At 37.7% G+C, this 16,015-nt stretch overlaps 1 protein-coding gene across 7 annotated transcripts in view; it reads left to right on the top strand.

Moving 5' to 3' along the window:
- Positions 1–16,015, top strand: part of LOC127513165 (colorectal mutant cancer protein) — a 107,196-nt gene that overhangs the window by 50,925 nt on the left and 40,256 nt on the right. For all 7 annotated transcript variants that reach the window (XM_051894768.1, XM_051894762.1, XM_051894764.1 and 4 more), the window contains 7 exons: positions 3,951–4,114; positions 5,022–5,228; positions 8,503–8,649; positions 8,967–9,056; positions 11,775–11,923; positions 13,485–13,625; positions 14,709–14,809. In XM_051894768.1, the coding sequence (XP_051750728.1) occupies positions 3,951–4,114; positions 5,022–5,228; positions 8,503–8,649; positions 8,967–9,056; positions 11,775–11,923; positions 13,485–13,625; positions 14,709–14,809 (999 nt within the window). The remainder of the gene's footprint in view (positions 1–3,950; positions 4,115–5,021; positions 5,229–8,502; positions 8,650–8,966; positions 9,057–11,774; positions 11,924–13,484; positions 13,626–14,708; positions 14,810–16,015) is intronic.

Genomic DNA, 16,015 nt, shown 5'->3' on the forward strand with positions numbered 1-16,015 from the left:
ACAAATTGGTGTTAAAAACAGGCTTCATTGTCATTGTGCAATTTATAATTTTTAATAATTTGACTTTAAATTGAGGTGAAATGTTGTTTGATTCACCCTAATGACACTTGTATCTTCACACATTGCCTTTGAAAGATTTGCCATTGGTTCTGGAGGTCACGTCTCTGTGTTTATCACTGCGGACTCATGGGAAATATTGGCCTAGTTCAGCAGTTCTGTGTTTCCACATGCAGTAGACATGAATGAGATCTCAACTGTTTCTCCTAGACAGCAGTGGAACTCAATAGAGAGCAAACAAAGGTTTTTGCTGAAAGAGAAAAGACCGTGTCTCACATTAACCTGTACGTCTTCACATTGATTTGTTTTCCCATAGTGCTTCAGTCTCGGTTTATAACGGGAGTGATGGCGTTCGCCGCAGCTGAAAGACAGACGGACGTGATTGTCGTCTTCAGTCTGGTTTCTTTTGTTTTTCCACTTGATCAAGCCGATACGCTCGACACAAAAGCTTTTAGAGCCCTCAGCAGTCAGGATGCTGTCATTGTCCCTTCAGCGTCTCTGAATCACGCCGTCTAATGGCGTTTTCATTACCAGTGTATTGTCAGAACATTCCCAGCATGCATCACTCCCGACTGTGAAAGTAAATGACAACAGATTCAAATTCTGGCTTTATTGGCATGATTAAAGAGCTTTACACTACTAGAGTATTAGTAATCGCTGTGGACAGATATATTGGAACACCTGCTTTCTAAATACATAGACATTAATATGGAGTTGGTCCCACTTTTATGAGTTTTATTTTAACTAAGCAGTTCTCATGAGTTCAGACTGTGTGTTATTTACTTCACTCAAAGCTAAACTTCAGAATTATGCCATTAAAGTGATGAATGTCTTGGCTCGATGTGAGCGGTTCTGTGTTCATCCAGTGTTTTTCCCACGAGCGCTTCTGTGTTTCATTGCTGATGTATGACGGCACATTCCCTGCCATGCAGTCGGGAATATTAATACAGCTCTGGATCAATGATCTGCTCATGTCAGCGGTCGTATTGATTCATATGAGTCTTGATTTACTCCGGTTTTTCCATTTCATTTGCTTGTTGTTGTTGTTGTTGGATGAGCAGGTTTGGAAAATGTTGTTGCTGGTTGTAGTCTGACTTCATGGAGTTCTCAGGTATGGTTCATTTAATTTAAAATGAGTCAGTAGTTGTCCAGTAAGTGTATATAAAGCTATACAATAAAAATGTGGATCAGCTCAGATACTTTGAGGAGAAATGTTTGAGTTCACATTAAGACTTTTATTTACGGACGTTGTTGAGATCTCTCTGAAACTCTAGAAGAGACACATGAGATTACTGGGCTCTTTTTCTCAGGACAAACACACGAGAATCAGCAAAAGTCTCAATTTGTTTTCCATTTCGTCTCATTGCTATCAAGTGAAAAAGTTGAGACATTGTAGTGATTGTGTGTGTGATTTAAAGGGGTGGTTCACTGGTTTTTCTCTAGGCTTGATTGTGTTTATGGGGCGCAGTTTAACATGTCTTAATGCTTAATAAAGCCATATTTTTCATATATTTACCTTTATTCTACACTACTGTTTCCCTTTTCCTAAAAACGCTCTGTTGAGTTACTGGTTCTATGAAGCCCCTCCCTCAGAAATACGCAATGGACTGAGATTGGTTAGCTGGCCCTGTGTATTGTGATTTGCTGTCCGGAATACGTTGTCACAATTCACGTTGTCCGGAAACGCCACGCCCCTTACCATTACGTCGCATGTACTTCGATTAAAGTCTTTGCTTCGGTGGATAATGGCGTCAATATTGCCGTATTAATTTGAGCCCAAATCAGACCCAGATAGTAGTAATGATGAAGAGGGTCAAGCAGAACCTCTGCAAGCACGGCTTTTAATGGACATTTATGAATGTTAAGTATTTTTGATTAAAGCTTTACTGTAGCTGAATACATGACTGAGTAGTAGCATTTTTGTAAAGGTATTGTTTAATTTATAACATGAAGGAGCATGTGGGTAAACACAACATAAAAGCCGTAATGAAACAGTGCTGTACACTGATAACAGAAACACCAACAGAAGTTCGCTGGTGTGATTACATAGAAGTTTGTTGGTGTTTGTAGGCGTTTGTTGGAGAAATATGAAATAGAATTTAGCTAACTGGCTAGCGAAGCCAAACCGCATTGGTCTTTGTTTACGTCTATAACTTTATAAAAAATAAAACATACTTACAGGGCCCATAAACAGCAGCTTCAGCTTTTAAAGTGGGAACTGCTTCATCTTTCAGTAACAGCCTTTGTGCAAATCCAGCTCTGAACTCGTGTAGATTCTGGAAGCTGTCTTCTGTAAAATGTGCAGCAAAGACAGCTAAATTAGCATTATAATTGTCAGGAACAGAATTAAACATAAATTTTAAACATTGTTCCCGAAGTCCAGCATCCCTAGGAAGAAGACTTGTATGCACGCGACAGTTTCTAACTCAATCCCTGTAGCGCCACCAACTGTCCAAACTTGCACTTATATATATGTTAATAACTTTTGAACCGTAAGGGCTAGAAACAAAAATTCATTTTCCGTCATGAAAATTTGCCCGCCATTTTGAATTTTCCAAAAAAAACTACTTTTTCGAACTCCTCATAGGCCGTTGCTCTCATTTTCACATAAATTGAACCAGATCATCTTCAGATCATGCTGACAAAAAGTTGTGGATTCAAGTTGATTTGTCAAATCATTTTTTGAAAAACGTGCGAACGAATTTTACGTAGCGCTTGCGAAAATAGATGTAAGGCTCTATCTCCTTAACGCTTTATCGTATTCAGTCCAAACTTGGTACATGTCATCACTAGCATGACCTGAGGTTATATACTGCGTTTCGGCGCAGCGCCACCTACTGGTCCGGAGATACAAAAATTGCTATTTTTGCTTATAACTTATGAACAGTTTGTCCAAAAATCATAAAACTGGTCGTTAGATTCGGGGCATCATGCTGAGTCGAATCATCATATCCAATTTTTCCATATCAGCCATTTTGGGGCGTTGGCCATTTTGAATTTTGTATTAAAATGCTGTATTTTATGAACGCATTAACGTATAATTACGGAACTCTGTAAGGGTCATCGGCACAATGGCCTGAAGGAGTCTGAGAAGTTTCGGACTAAATGATTTACATGATTTGCTTACAACTTTGGATGTGGTTGACTTATTTTCACAGGATTCCTGAATCCTTGCTGAGTCCGACGATACCAAACATGCTAGGTTTCGCCTTATGGGTTGTGCAACATTGTGATTTAGCATTTAAACAACATTCGCAAATATCTTCGAAACCGTTAGTCCGATCGAGATGAAACCACCGTAGAAAAATAGGTCGTTGATTATAAGCTATCGGCCAAATGTCAAAATTTTGATATTAAGTGGCAAAAAAATGCAATCAAAGTCAGGTGTGGGTAATGTTTTATGTGTTCATACATATAAATGTCTATAATAAGATTAATAAATGCTTTAGAAGTATTTTTTTATTGTTAGCTCATGTTAACTAATGTAGTTAACCGACTAATGGAAACTTACTGTAAAGTGTTATATTAAATGCTTTCGTATAGTAGTGTTTAATTTTGCTTTACATTACGTGTACATTTACGTGTATTTTGCAGATGCGTTTATCCAAAGTGACTTACATTGCATTCAAGGTTTACATTTCATCAGCTCTTGCTTTCCCTGGGAATCGAACCCATGACCTTGCCGTTGCAAGCACCATGATCTACTGTTTGATCTACAGGAAGGCTTTATTCACATCCCTGTTATTGTTCAGCATTTGTTGTGCTTTATAAATAAATGACTCAACTGAACTAGGATGCGAGTGCAGTCTCATGTGTTGGATTTGTTATAAAAGCAGAGAAAGGCCCAATAATGGTCTCAGAGGACACTAAATGTACGGCGTCTGTTTCCACAGATAACTGCAGTGACCTGAACTCGGAGCTGCAGCGGGTTTTGACGGGACTGGAGAGCGTCCTGTGCGGCCGTAAGAAGAGCACCTGCAGCCTGTCTGTGGCGGAGGTGGACAGACACATCGAGCAGCTGACCACCGCCAGTGAACACTGTGATCTGGCCATTAAGGTAAGACACGTTTTAGAAAAACCAAGTGTGCCACACATGTCCTGAAAAGTGATCGTGATCGCCCCCTGGTGGTCATAAACCCCGCCCTCTCCATGTAATTGAATGGGACGCGAGCCAAACTAAAAATCCAGAAATGGTTTCTGTCATTTTAGTAGTTCAAAAAGAGTTCAAGAGTTTGTTTTTCCAATACTTGCTTTACAATATTTGATGTTGATAGTCAAAAGTCTGAGACTGTGGAGCTGAATGACTCTCAATGCTCATATGATCAATAATTAAACACAGGGTGTAGAGTGTGAGTCATGTCAGTAAAGTCTCGTTCTCTGATGTTTTGCTGCTGACTCAGTGTTAGAAGAGCATTCTGGGCTGTTTTACCTCCAAAGTGGTCGTCTCAGGCCTCCAGCGCTCCTGATCCCACATTACTGTGACACGCTTCATCTGAGGCGCTTCATTTCATGGCACTGCTGCGTAATCCTGTTTACTGGAGCGCTCAGAATACGGTCTCCCGCTGACTGTACGAGCACACTGTGCAGCGCTGCGTTTTCTCTCAGGAGAAACATGAGACTTTTCAGGAGAAGTTTCAATTTGCTTTGCATTTTGATCTCAATGCTGTCTGAGAGAGATGTGTTATAATGGTCTTATAGGTTTTCTGTATTTATTGATACACGTCTTCTTTCAGAGACCTAGAGGAAAGAAAACATTCGAAACCATATTTAATTTCACTTCATCTATTTGCATCTGTAGATTTCAATCTCAATCCACATCTGTAAAGTCAGAAATCTCCACAGTTTTACACACACCAAACTTTACAGTTTTATTCATATCTATATTCTGAAGACTTTTAATGAACATTTTATTCCTGGTGAAAATGTTTTTTTGCCATAATACTCGATGACTGTCATGTTTGCAGACGGTGGAGGAGATCGAGGGCGCTCTGGGCCGCGATTTCTACCCCAGTCTGTGTGAGGAGCGTGTGCGCTGGGAGAAGGAGCTGGCCGGCCTGCGGGAGGAGAACGAGAGCCTGACGGCGATGCTGTGCAGTAAAGAGGAAGATCTCAACCGCACCAAAGCCACCATGAACGCCATCCGAGAGGAGCGGGACCGTCTGCGCAGACGCGTGAGTGACACACCAGCTCAAAAGTAAAACATCTGGACACATACAGTACTGAGAATTTAGGGGTATATATATATATATATATATATTAGTGGAAGTATCTTGTATGTTCAGTGTTGCAGGTCTTTCTCATCCCAGAAAGTCGGACGGTCTAATTCCGTCTCTTCCTGCGAGAGGAGAAACTCATTTCAGTCTTGTGGGAGACGCTGCTGGTCTTCCTGGGCCGCAGATGCTCCTGTTTTTGTTCTGGACGGATGTTAATGACACTCAGGTGTTCACTTTCACACACCGGCTGATGGAAATGTGCTCAAAATTATATGTTTATTTATTATTTATTTATTTGTAGAATGATCCATTGGGAAACTCTGGATTTGATTTAATCCCAGACATTCCCGGTCAGTTTCCCAGTTAAAGATTCATGGTTGAAATTAATTTTTTGAATGTTTATTGTACAGATTTTTACTCGTTTCGCAGTTGATGAAGAACATTTTTGCCCCCAGAATCTCATTACTGTAAAATATGTGTATGTTGTGATAGTGTTTTGCTGTTCTTTTTATGCTAATTTAAAAAAAAAAAAAATATATATATATATATATATATATATATAATTTACTGTAGTTTACTATAAATTATAATATAATTTACTATAATTACTTTTTATATTGATTGTTTTTTTCTTTTCATGCACATTTTTAAATCTTTTTTTACCATCATTTACTGTAAATTATAATATAATTTATTATAAATTACTGCACATGTTAGTATTTTGTAATTTTTAATGCACATTTTGAAATAAATTTTACCATAATTCGCTATAAATTATGTTATAATTTACTATAAAGTACTGCATATTGTGTTAGTATTTTGCTCTATTTTAGGCAATTTTTTTTAAAATTTTATTTTACCATAATTTACTATATATATTTTATTATAATTTACTATAAATTAATATACATTAATAATTTTTGCTATAAATTATACTTTAATTTACTTTAAATTACTGTACATTGTGTTAGCATTTTTTAACATTTTATGCCAATTTTTAAAAAAAATAATTTTTACTATAAATTATATTATAATTTATTTTAACTTACTGTACATTGTGTTAATATTTTGTTCTTTTTCTGCACATTTTAAAAATATTTTTTACCATCATTTGCTATAGATAATATCATTTACTATTAATTACTGCACATTGTTAGAATTTTTTATGCACATTTTTAGAATGTCTTTTACCATAATTTGCTATAAATTATAATATAATTTACTATACAGTAAATCACTGTACACTGCTAGTATTTTGTTCTTTTTATGCACATTTTAAACAAATATTTTTTACTATAAATTAAACTTTAATTTAGTTTAAATTACTGTACATTGTGTTAGTATATTGATGTTTTTATGCTAATTAAAAATAATTTTTACTATAAATTATAATATAATTTATTATATCCCACTGTACATTGTGTTAGTATTTTTTCTTTCAATACACATTTTTTACCATGATTTACTATAAATTATAATATAAATTACTGTATATTATGTTATTTTTTGTCTTTATGCTAATTTTAAAATATTTTTTACTATAAATTACTGTATTACAGTAATGAGAATCTAATCATAGTCATCATTGAGAATGAGATTTACTGAACGCATACAGTAATGCTGAATGTATGAATTAATTTGTAGTGTTGATGAAGAAAACGCTGCTCGTTTCGTGTTGTTGGATCCGTTCAGTTCACAGTAACTCTATTACAGTTCAGTGTTTGATTTTAAGGACATCTTGGTAACAATTCTTGTACTCTGTTGGGTTTTCATGAAGCTAAACCAGCTGAGAAGCGCAGAAGTGGTTGAACTAAAAACATCCTCTCGTGCCGCAAGCCCATCAGCTCTTAACAAAGAGAGAAAATATCAATATTTAACTCAGCGGGTCAATGCTGTCAGTCCTCGCGGTCTGTAATGGACAGCAGTGAGTGTGTAACGCGTTCGTCTCTGACTTAGATGGATGACGGCAGCATTAAAGCAGCACACAATTCTGCTGGCTTTCGACACACACACATTCAAACACACACACACACACAGCGGCTGTAATCAAACAAACCAGCACCACAAACCCAGACCAGTAATTACGGTCTCGTCGGCATGTCTTGACTCAAGCGGCTGTGGCGTGTTCGTTTAAATATAGCTGTGCTTCAGGTCTGGATCGTGATGAATCTATCTGAGCTTAAATAAGAATCCGGCCTTTCGGATCGCTCTCGGAAAAAGCACACAGCAAAAATCTGTTTGGATCGATTAGTCTGCTGCTTTTAGACGCAGTCCGTAATCGAATCTGCCAGTCTGAAGCCGGTTAGCACACTAACATGATTAGCCCCGAGATGCACAGAGTGAAAAAGGCCAAAGGCTTTTATAGAAACAGCCGGGTCACATTCAGACGGCACACGGCCTTCGGTTACCCTTAATGAAATCTGTCCCGTGCTCGTGTGATTGGTCCGATGCATCGCTCGCTGTTTCTGATGCGATCGGGTTTATTGCAGAGATGCTGAGACCGTCGAGACTCTTCAGTGTGTTACTGCATCTGTGATTTAGGGAGAGGGTGTTTCTGAACATGGTGAAATAAGTCTGCACGCATTTTCCATGAGGTCTGATTCAGTTAAACGTGTGTTTATGTAATGATAATAAGAGCTCCAGAGCCGTTCACAGTGATGAAGCTCAGACGCAGAGTGTTGTTTTGGTGTGTTAGTTTGAGATTCAGTCCTTTATTTGTCCTTTGGCAGCCTTTATACTGCAGGAGGAGCTTTATTTGCCTTGAAAATTCACAATCACTGCCAACATTAAACTCTCTCACACACACACACACACTCACTCACACGCACTGATGCCTGCTCTGGTACTGGTGTCCTGAAGGCTGCCCGCAGTCATTTACACTGTTTTCTAGAAACAGAAATGTCCTTGAAAATCAACTCCAGGTCACAGATATTTCCCTGTAATTCAGAAGAGGATCATTCCTGATCCAGACTCACTCTCTATGCACTCGTTGACCCAGCGCAGCAGTGTGTGTGTGTGTCTGTGGTGTTTCTTCATGTACTGGATGAGAGATCTGTGATCATCGTGGCTTCTGCTGCCTCTAATATAGATTGGAATGAAGCCGCATGAATACAGACGCTGAACAAACCTCAACGTCTAGATTTAGCTCAAGAGCTGCTCTCTGAACACAGATTGAAGATCTTAAGGAGGAAACAGAGTTCGACATGTTTAACGTCTCCTTCCGTCCCTGTAGGTCCGAGAGCTGCAGACGCGTCTCCAGAGCATTCAGCCCGGCGGTCCGTCCAGCCCCGGGCGTCTGACCCCAGCTGGACGTCCCATCAACCCCAGCACAGGAGAACTCAGCACCAGCAGCAGCAGCAATGACATCCCTGTGGCCAAAGTAATGTATACGTTTTTGTTACATTTTACTTTATTTTATTTTTGTTTGTTCTTTAGTTTTGGTGTCTTGATTAAGATTAAATTTTATGATGCTTTGAGTGAGGAACAGACCAATATTTAAGTCATTTAATTTTGAAGTTTAATAGCTTCAGTCCTTCATTTTCATTATTTGAAGTAAAAGTCAGAATATTCTTTAAAAAAATCTCCTTTTGTGTTTTACAAAAGAAAAAGTCATACAGGTTTAGAATGACAGGTAAATGATGGCAGAATGTTCATTTTCATGACTTCAGTATGTTTGAATATGTTTGTTTGTTGCAGGTGGCGGAGCGAGTGAAGCTTTCTAAGACACGATCAGAATCACTACCAGCAGAGAGATCCATCCTGGGCTCTGAGATCAGCAGCATCGGGGTGAGAGACAGACAGACACAAAGACAGATAGACAGACGGACGGACAGACAGACAGACGACAGACATAGAGATTCAGACAGACAGACAGACGAACATACAGACAGACGAACATACAGACAGACGAACATACAGACAGACAGACAGACGACAGACATACGGAGATTCAGACAGACAGACAGACGAACATACAGACAGACAGACGACAGACGAACATACAGACAGACAGACAACAGACATACAGAGATTCAAACAGACAGACGACAAACAGACAAACGACAGACAGACAGACAGACAGACAGATAGACAGACAGACGACAGACAGACGAACATACAGACAGATAGACAGACAAACGACAGACAGACAGGTGACAGATAGACAGACAAACGACAGACATACATACATACATAAATTCAGACAGACGAACAACCAGACAGACGACAGACAGACAACAGACAGACAGACAGACGAACATTCAGACAGACGACAGACAGACGACAGACAGGCAGACGACAGACAGACGAACAGACAGACAGATGGACAGACAGACAGACGAACAACCAGACAGACGACAGACAGACGGACAGACAGACAGACAGACGAACATTCAGACAGACAAACAACCAGACAGACAGACGAACATACAGACATACAGACAGACGACAGACAGACGGACAGACAGACAGACGAACATACAGACAGACAGACGGACAGACAGACAGACGAACATACAGACAGACAGACGGACAGACAGACAGACGAACATACAGACAGACAGACAGACGGACAGACAGACAGACAGACGAACATTCAGACAGACGACAGACAGATGGACAGACAGACAGACGAACAACCAGACAGACGACAGACAGACGGACAGACAGACAGACGAACATTCAGACAGACAAACAACCAGACAGACAGACGAACATACAGACATACAGACAGACAGACGACAGACAGACAGACGGACAGACAGACAGATGAACATACAGACAGACAGACGGACAGACAGACAGACGAACATACAGACATACAGACAGACAGACAACAGACAGACGGACAGACAGACAGACAGACGAACATTCAGACAGACGACAGACAGACGACAGACAGGCAGATGACAGACAGACTCATGCTGATGAGGTCACAGCTGACATCTTTATAATGTGCAACTTCAATATTTGTCTATTTTAATTATAAGTTATATCATAATAGCAACACAGTTCAATTCAAATTTAATGATTTCAGTCAATTAACCTATAGGTTTTAATAAATAGTGAAGATGTCTGAAATATGTCATATTCATGCAGTTATTGAATAATAACCCCATGAGTTACAATAAATATAAAAAAAAAAAATATATTGAATTTAGAAATTGAGGCGTTTAATGTTCTTTTTCCTTAAAAACAGTATTTTTACTCCACAAATCTAAAAACATTAATGTGTCCACAAATTCCTCGTTAACAGAAGCCTTTGATATTCAACATAATATAAAGTTCAGAGACACAAAATTAGGTCAGTTAATCTCAAAACTGTTTAGACTGACTAAATCTCACAGTTGGCCCTTTGCCGGGAGTTTGATTGACAGGCGATCTAACCAATCATAACGCCGAATCCGCCATTTTGTCCGACAAAGCAGTCAGAGGAGTTAATAGATTAACGTTGATAGACTTGAACTTGAAAAATGATATGTACTGACGTCTTTCTGTGGTTCATTCATGTTTATTTGATGATATAAATTAACTAGTAATAAGAAGAGATGATCGTTCATGAGCCGCTTGATCTGTCACGACACATTAAAGAGCCACAAAACTGTATTCTTTAAAAATGACAAAATTTGAGACTTTGTTTCATATCAAAAGTAACCTGCTCTGTGTCCTCTTTTCTCCGCGATGTATTTTTCACTGCGTGAGAACGTGATGTGTGGTGTGAGAGCGGCATGGCTTGTCGGACATAGCAACAGTAACTATAGGAGGCGGGTCTTTGCGAGCGGCCAATTGTTGATATTCAGATGAAAATTAGGAAGTGTGTCACATCAAATGTGTTGAGATGAGATTTTGTGCCATGTATGATCAAGAGAAAAAATGAAGGTAAATCATCCCTCTAATAGTATGTGAAGTGTGCTGTTGAAGCAGTCAGATCGAGCTCTCTCCGCTGTCTGTCTGCTCACGTGGTTTCAGTGTCACAGTCTGACTCATGGGAGAGACAGACGGGTCACCTTCTCCTCTGTCTCTCTCTCTGGCTCTAGAGTTAATAATCAGAGCCAAAGCGTTTAATATTCCATTATTCAGTTCTTGCACACGTGCCAGAAGCAGCTCGATCATCCAACAGCCGAACACTTCAGACTTTATTCATCTGATGTGATGATGATGATGATGTTAGATGTTATGATATCACTGTGATGCTGCATCAGAAAAACATAATGCCACACCATCTTCAGTGCAAACGCAGCAATTGATGGTCAAGAAAGAAAAGGCCAATCGCAATTCAGCATGCAAATGAGGCAGGAAAGAAGAGCAGTCGCTGTTATTCCGTATGCAAATGTCGTGATGATGTCATTACATTGGTTACATTTTGAATGTTACAGTGTACGTCAGTGGGAGATTTTCAAACTTTATGTAGTGAAAGGAGTTTCAGCACCGTGCTGGAGAGTTTAATGGGCCGTAACACCAGTGTTGATCTGTGATGTTGGGTGTTATTTCTCCGTCTCTCTGCAGGTCTCCAGTAATGTGGCAGAACATTTGGCTCATTCCCTTCAGGATTGCTCCAACATCCAGGAGATCTTCCAGACGCTCTACTCGCACGGATCCGCCATCTCCGAGAGCAAGATCCGAGAGTTTGAAGTGGAGACGGAGAGACTCAACAGGTACTTAGAGAAACACAAACCACCTGTAAAAGCTCAGAGAAGAGCTGCTGTTAGATGAGATCTGCTGCTGCACGTGTACTATTGAATCAATCGATGCGTGTCAGTCACTGGAAGTGAAGTCCATCTTAAGTGTGATTCCACGTCCTGATAGAGTGTGCACTGCAGTGTCATCATAGGGAACAAGTGCACAGGGAAATTTACCCATCAGTCACTGCAAGCCACCTTAGTGTTGCATTAAAGTTTAGCTAATTTAATAATTTATCATTTAAAATAATATATTGTGTTTTTATTGTGTGTGTGTGTGTGTGTGTGTGTATATATATATAAAACATTGTTGTATGTCATACTAGTGTTGTTATTAGTAACCAAAACTATTAAAAAATAATTTTTGTTCGTTGTAGATGACCTAAACTTTATTTAATTTTACTTAATTTTTGTTTTTGTCTAAAATTACTAAAACTTATACTGAAATAAAATAAATAAGCTAAATAGAAATATTAAAAATAAAAATAAAAAAGTACATATAATTACTGAAATTTAAATGTAAAAAACCTAAATTGAATAAAATAAGTTGAAGTTGAAGTACTAAAATTACTAAAACTCAAACTGAAAAATAAATAAGATAAATAGAAATATTAAAAAAACTAATAAAGTATAAAGAGTACATAACAAAATTACTAAAACTTACACATGAAAAACCTAAACTTATTTAAGTTGAAGTACTAAAATGACTAAAACACCAACTGAAATAAAAATAAGTTAGATATTAATATAAAAATAAAACAAAAAAATTATAAAAATGACAAAGCCATATAGCAAAATACTAAAACTTAAACATAAATTGAAGTAAATATAAACCACCTTAGTATTACATGAAAGTTTAGCTATTTTAATAATTTATCATTTAAAATAAAATACATTCTGTTTAAATATTTTTTTATTATATATATATATAGTATTTAATTTTGTGTTTTGTCTAAATTTACTAAAACAAAAAAAGAGAAATAGAAATATTAAAAAATAAAAACTGATATAAATAACAAAAGTATATAACAAAATTACTAAAATTTAAATGTAAAAAAAAACTAAATTAAATAAGTTGAAGTACTAAAATTGCTAAAACTCAAACTTAAAAATAAATAAGCTAAATAGACAAAAACTAATGAAATTTAAAAAAGTGCAAAACAAAATTACTAAAACTTACACATAAAAAACATTTTTCATTTAAGGTGAAGTATATATATAAGCTAAATATAAAAATAAAACATAAAAATGACAAAAGCACATAGCAAAATTACTAAAAATTAAATAGAAATTAAAAAATATATATATTCAAAATATTAATAGATACTATAGTAGTATGTAGATAACACTAAAATAATCCCAAATCTGTGCAGCTCGAGTGTTGTGTGTGTTTGCTGAGGTTGAATGAGTTTTGTCAGCTGAAGTGAACATCTTCAGATATGTTGCACACTGAGTGTGTAGGGAGCAGGGAGCACTGCCTGTGAATCGGAGCGCAGCTGCATTTATCTGAATGTGTTTCTCGTTGTTTGTGTCTCAGTCGCATCGAGCACCTGAAGTCTCAGAATGATTTGTTGACCATCACACTGGAGGAGTGTAAGAGTAACGCGGAGCGGATGAGTATGCTGGTGGGCAAATATGAGTCCAACGCCACCGCGCTCAGACTGGCCCTGCAGTACAGGTACACACACACACACACACACACACACACACACACACACACGCAGGGCTCATTTGTATTCATGCTGAAGCGATTCAATCCCTAAAATGATGTTAAAGGAAGAGATGCAGATTATTCTGCTTTATTATTCCCACTTTTCACCATCCACTCAATTCCTGATGAATTAGACTTAAATATTAGATATCTTGAGCAGCAAATCATCATATCAGAATGATTTCTGAAGGATCATGTGACACTGAAGACTGGAGTAATGATGCTGAAAATTCAGCTTTGATCACTGAAATAAATTACACTTTACTATATATTCACATAGAAAACAGCTGATTTACACTGGAATAATATTTCACTGTTTTTACTGTATTTTTACTAAAAAAAAAATGATACCAAATTTTTATTTTATACTGTGAATATTGTCTGTAAACATTATTGTGTTCGCAGCGGTGGTTAATGGCAGAAGCTCTTGTATTGGGTGTGTTGATCACATGGTTTTGCAGCAGGAGGTCGAGGGTTTGATTGAATTTCGTCCCCTGTGACGGTGATGTCATCTGAGCGCTGAGATTGACTGTCATTACACGAGGAGGACGAGGCCAGTCAAACCCTCATAAAGACGGAGACGGCGCCGAGAGCATAAAACACCACGATTAATCACACTGACGGCTTTCAGAACACACACACACACACTTGAGCAGATCGACACCATAAACACGATCATGTGATGCATGTCACTGCTTCTCTTACGACAGTATTTACAAAAGAAGACAAATAACTGCAGGGAAAGTCAACATGAAACAACTCAACAACTAGAAAATAAAGTTCTTTTCATTTAAATCTCAGGAACGTCATACAGTCAAACTCACATGACCTCTGTAGGTTAGTTCTTGTTTATTTGTACCTGTGGTTGGTTTAGAATCTGAGGCCGATGAAACAAACGCATTCCAGCGGTCGCTTCACGTCTGGGCCTGTTTGTTGCTTTTGTCTCCTGTTAAATATTTTCCACAGCGTTTCAGGACCTGATGAAGGATCCGTGCTGGCCTCCACATTCCTCCGGATGTGTGTTTTCATGACAGTGTGTGTGTGTTACAGTGAGCAGTGTATCGAGGCGTATGAGCTGCTGCTGGCGCTGGCCGAGAGTGAACAGGGTCTGGTCTTGGGTCAGTTCAGAGCGGCTGGAGTCAGTGCTGTGGGTAAGAGATCACACACACACCGGCGGATTTTTGTAACCGGTTTCACATTTTTTTGCAATAATTAGTTTATCCACAAGGTGGCAACCGTGCCCTGTGTACGCGTACGAGTCAAATGAAGTATACTTTCCAAGGCTGTGCGTTCGAATGCTTCTAGATATATCCTGCCCCGTTTTCCTGTTTCATTCAAAATTACGTCAACACAGTGAATAAAGCTGCACGTTCCAAGGCACTTCAGTGGGCCTTTAAAAATTATTTAATTAACTGAATTTATAAGACCTATGAAATGTTTTTTGTTTGTTTTTTCAGAAATTCTTTTTTATTTTTTACCCAAATATTTTTACCCAAATATATATTTTTTTTTTCTCTGGATTCTGTTTTAATGTTTTAACTACATTTTAATAATCAAAAAGTATGTCTAATCAGTTGAATTCATAAGACTTTAACAACTTAATGATGTGTTAACATTTTTAAATTAATACGGCCATGCTTTATTTTTCCAGAAATTCTCTGTTGTCTGTTTTAAAGGTGCAATATGTAAGATTTTTGCAGTAAATTATCCAAAAACCACTAGGCCAGTGTTTTATATTTTGTTCACTTGAGTACTTACAATATCCCAAATGTTTCCAACTATTTGTAAATCGTGAGAAAATTGCAATTTTAACCAAAGCCTGTCAATTGCGTCATACCCGCGTTACCCTCGGTTTCCGGTTTTATTTTGTAGAAACCATGGAAACACCAAAGATGCTTTAATATTTACACGTTTTAATAGACAAGGCAACAACTGTTTTGATATATTTATAGACAGAAAACTAATTATTGTTATATAGCTCAACACGTTTAGTCTTACTGTTTAAATGTAATTTTCTTGATTTTTGCGAGTACCATGTTTTACCATGCCTCAGAGAAAAACACTATTTTGTCAAGTAGCTAACATAGCATAATCAGATGCAGCTTTATTTTTAGTAACAGTAATACAGCATTTTCTCCATTATACAATACGTTTTAAAATTAATCGCATGTCATTTATCAACACAAGCCATCCAGCATTTAATATGATATTGTAAAATCGATCTGTCTTACTGCAGTGTGTAACAGTGTCTCACAGCAGCCGCCGAGCGAACGCACAGAGTAACGTTATAACATCATTTTCAACACACTCAAATGTATCTAATATGATAAACAGAGCTGCGTTACCTCATACTCATG

Source organism: Ctenopharyngodon idella, chromosome 5 (assembly GCF_019924925.1).
Source record: "Ctenopharyngodon idella isolate HZGC_01 chromosome 5, HZGC01, whole genome shotgun sequence".
Classification (NCBI taxonomy): Eukaryota; Metazoa; Chordata; class Actinopteri; order Cypriniformes; family Xenocyprididae; genus Ctenopharyngodon; species Ctenopharyngodon idella.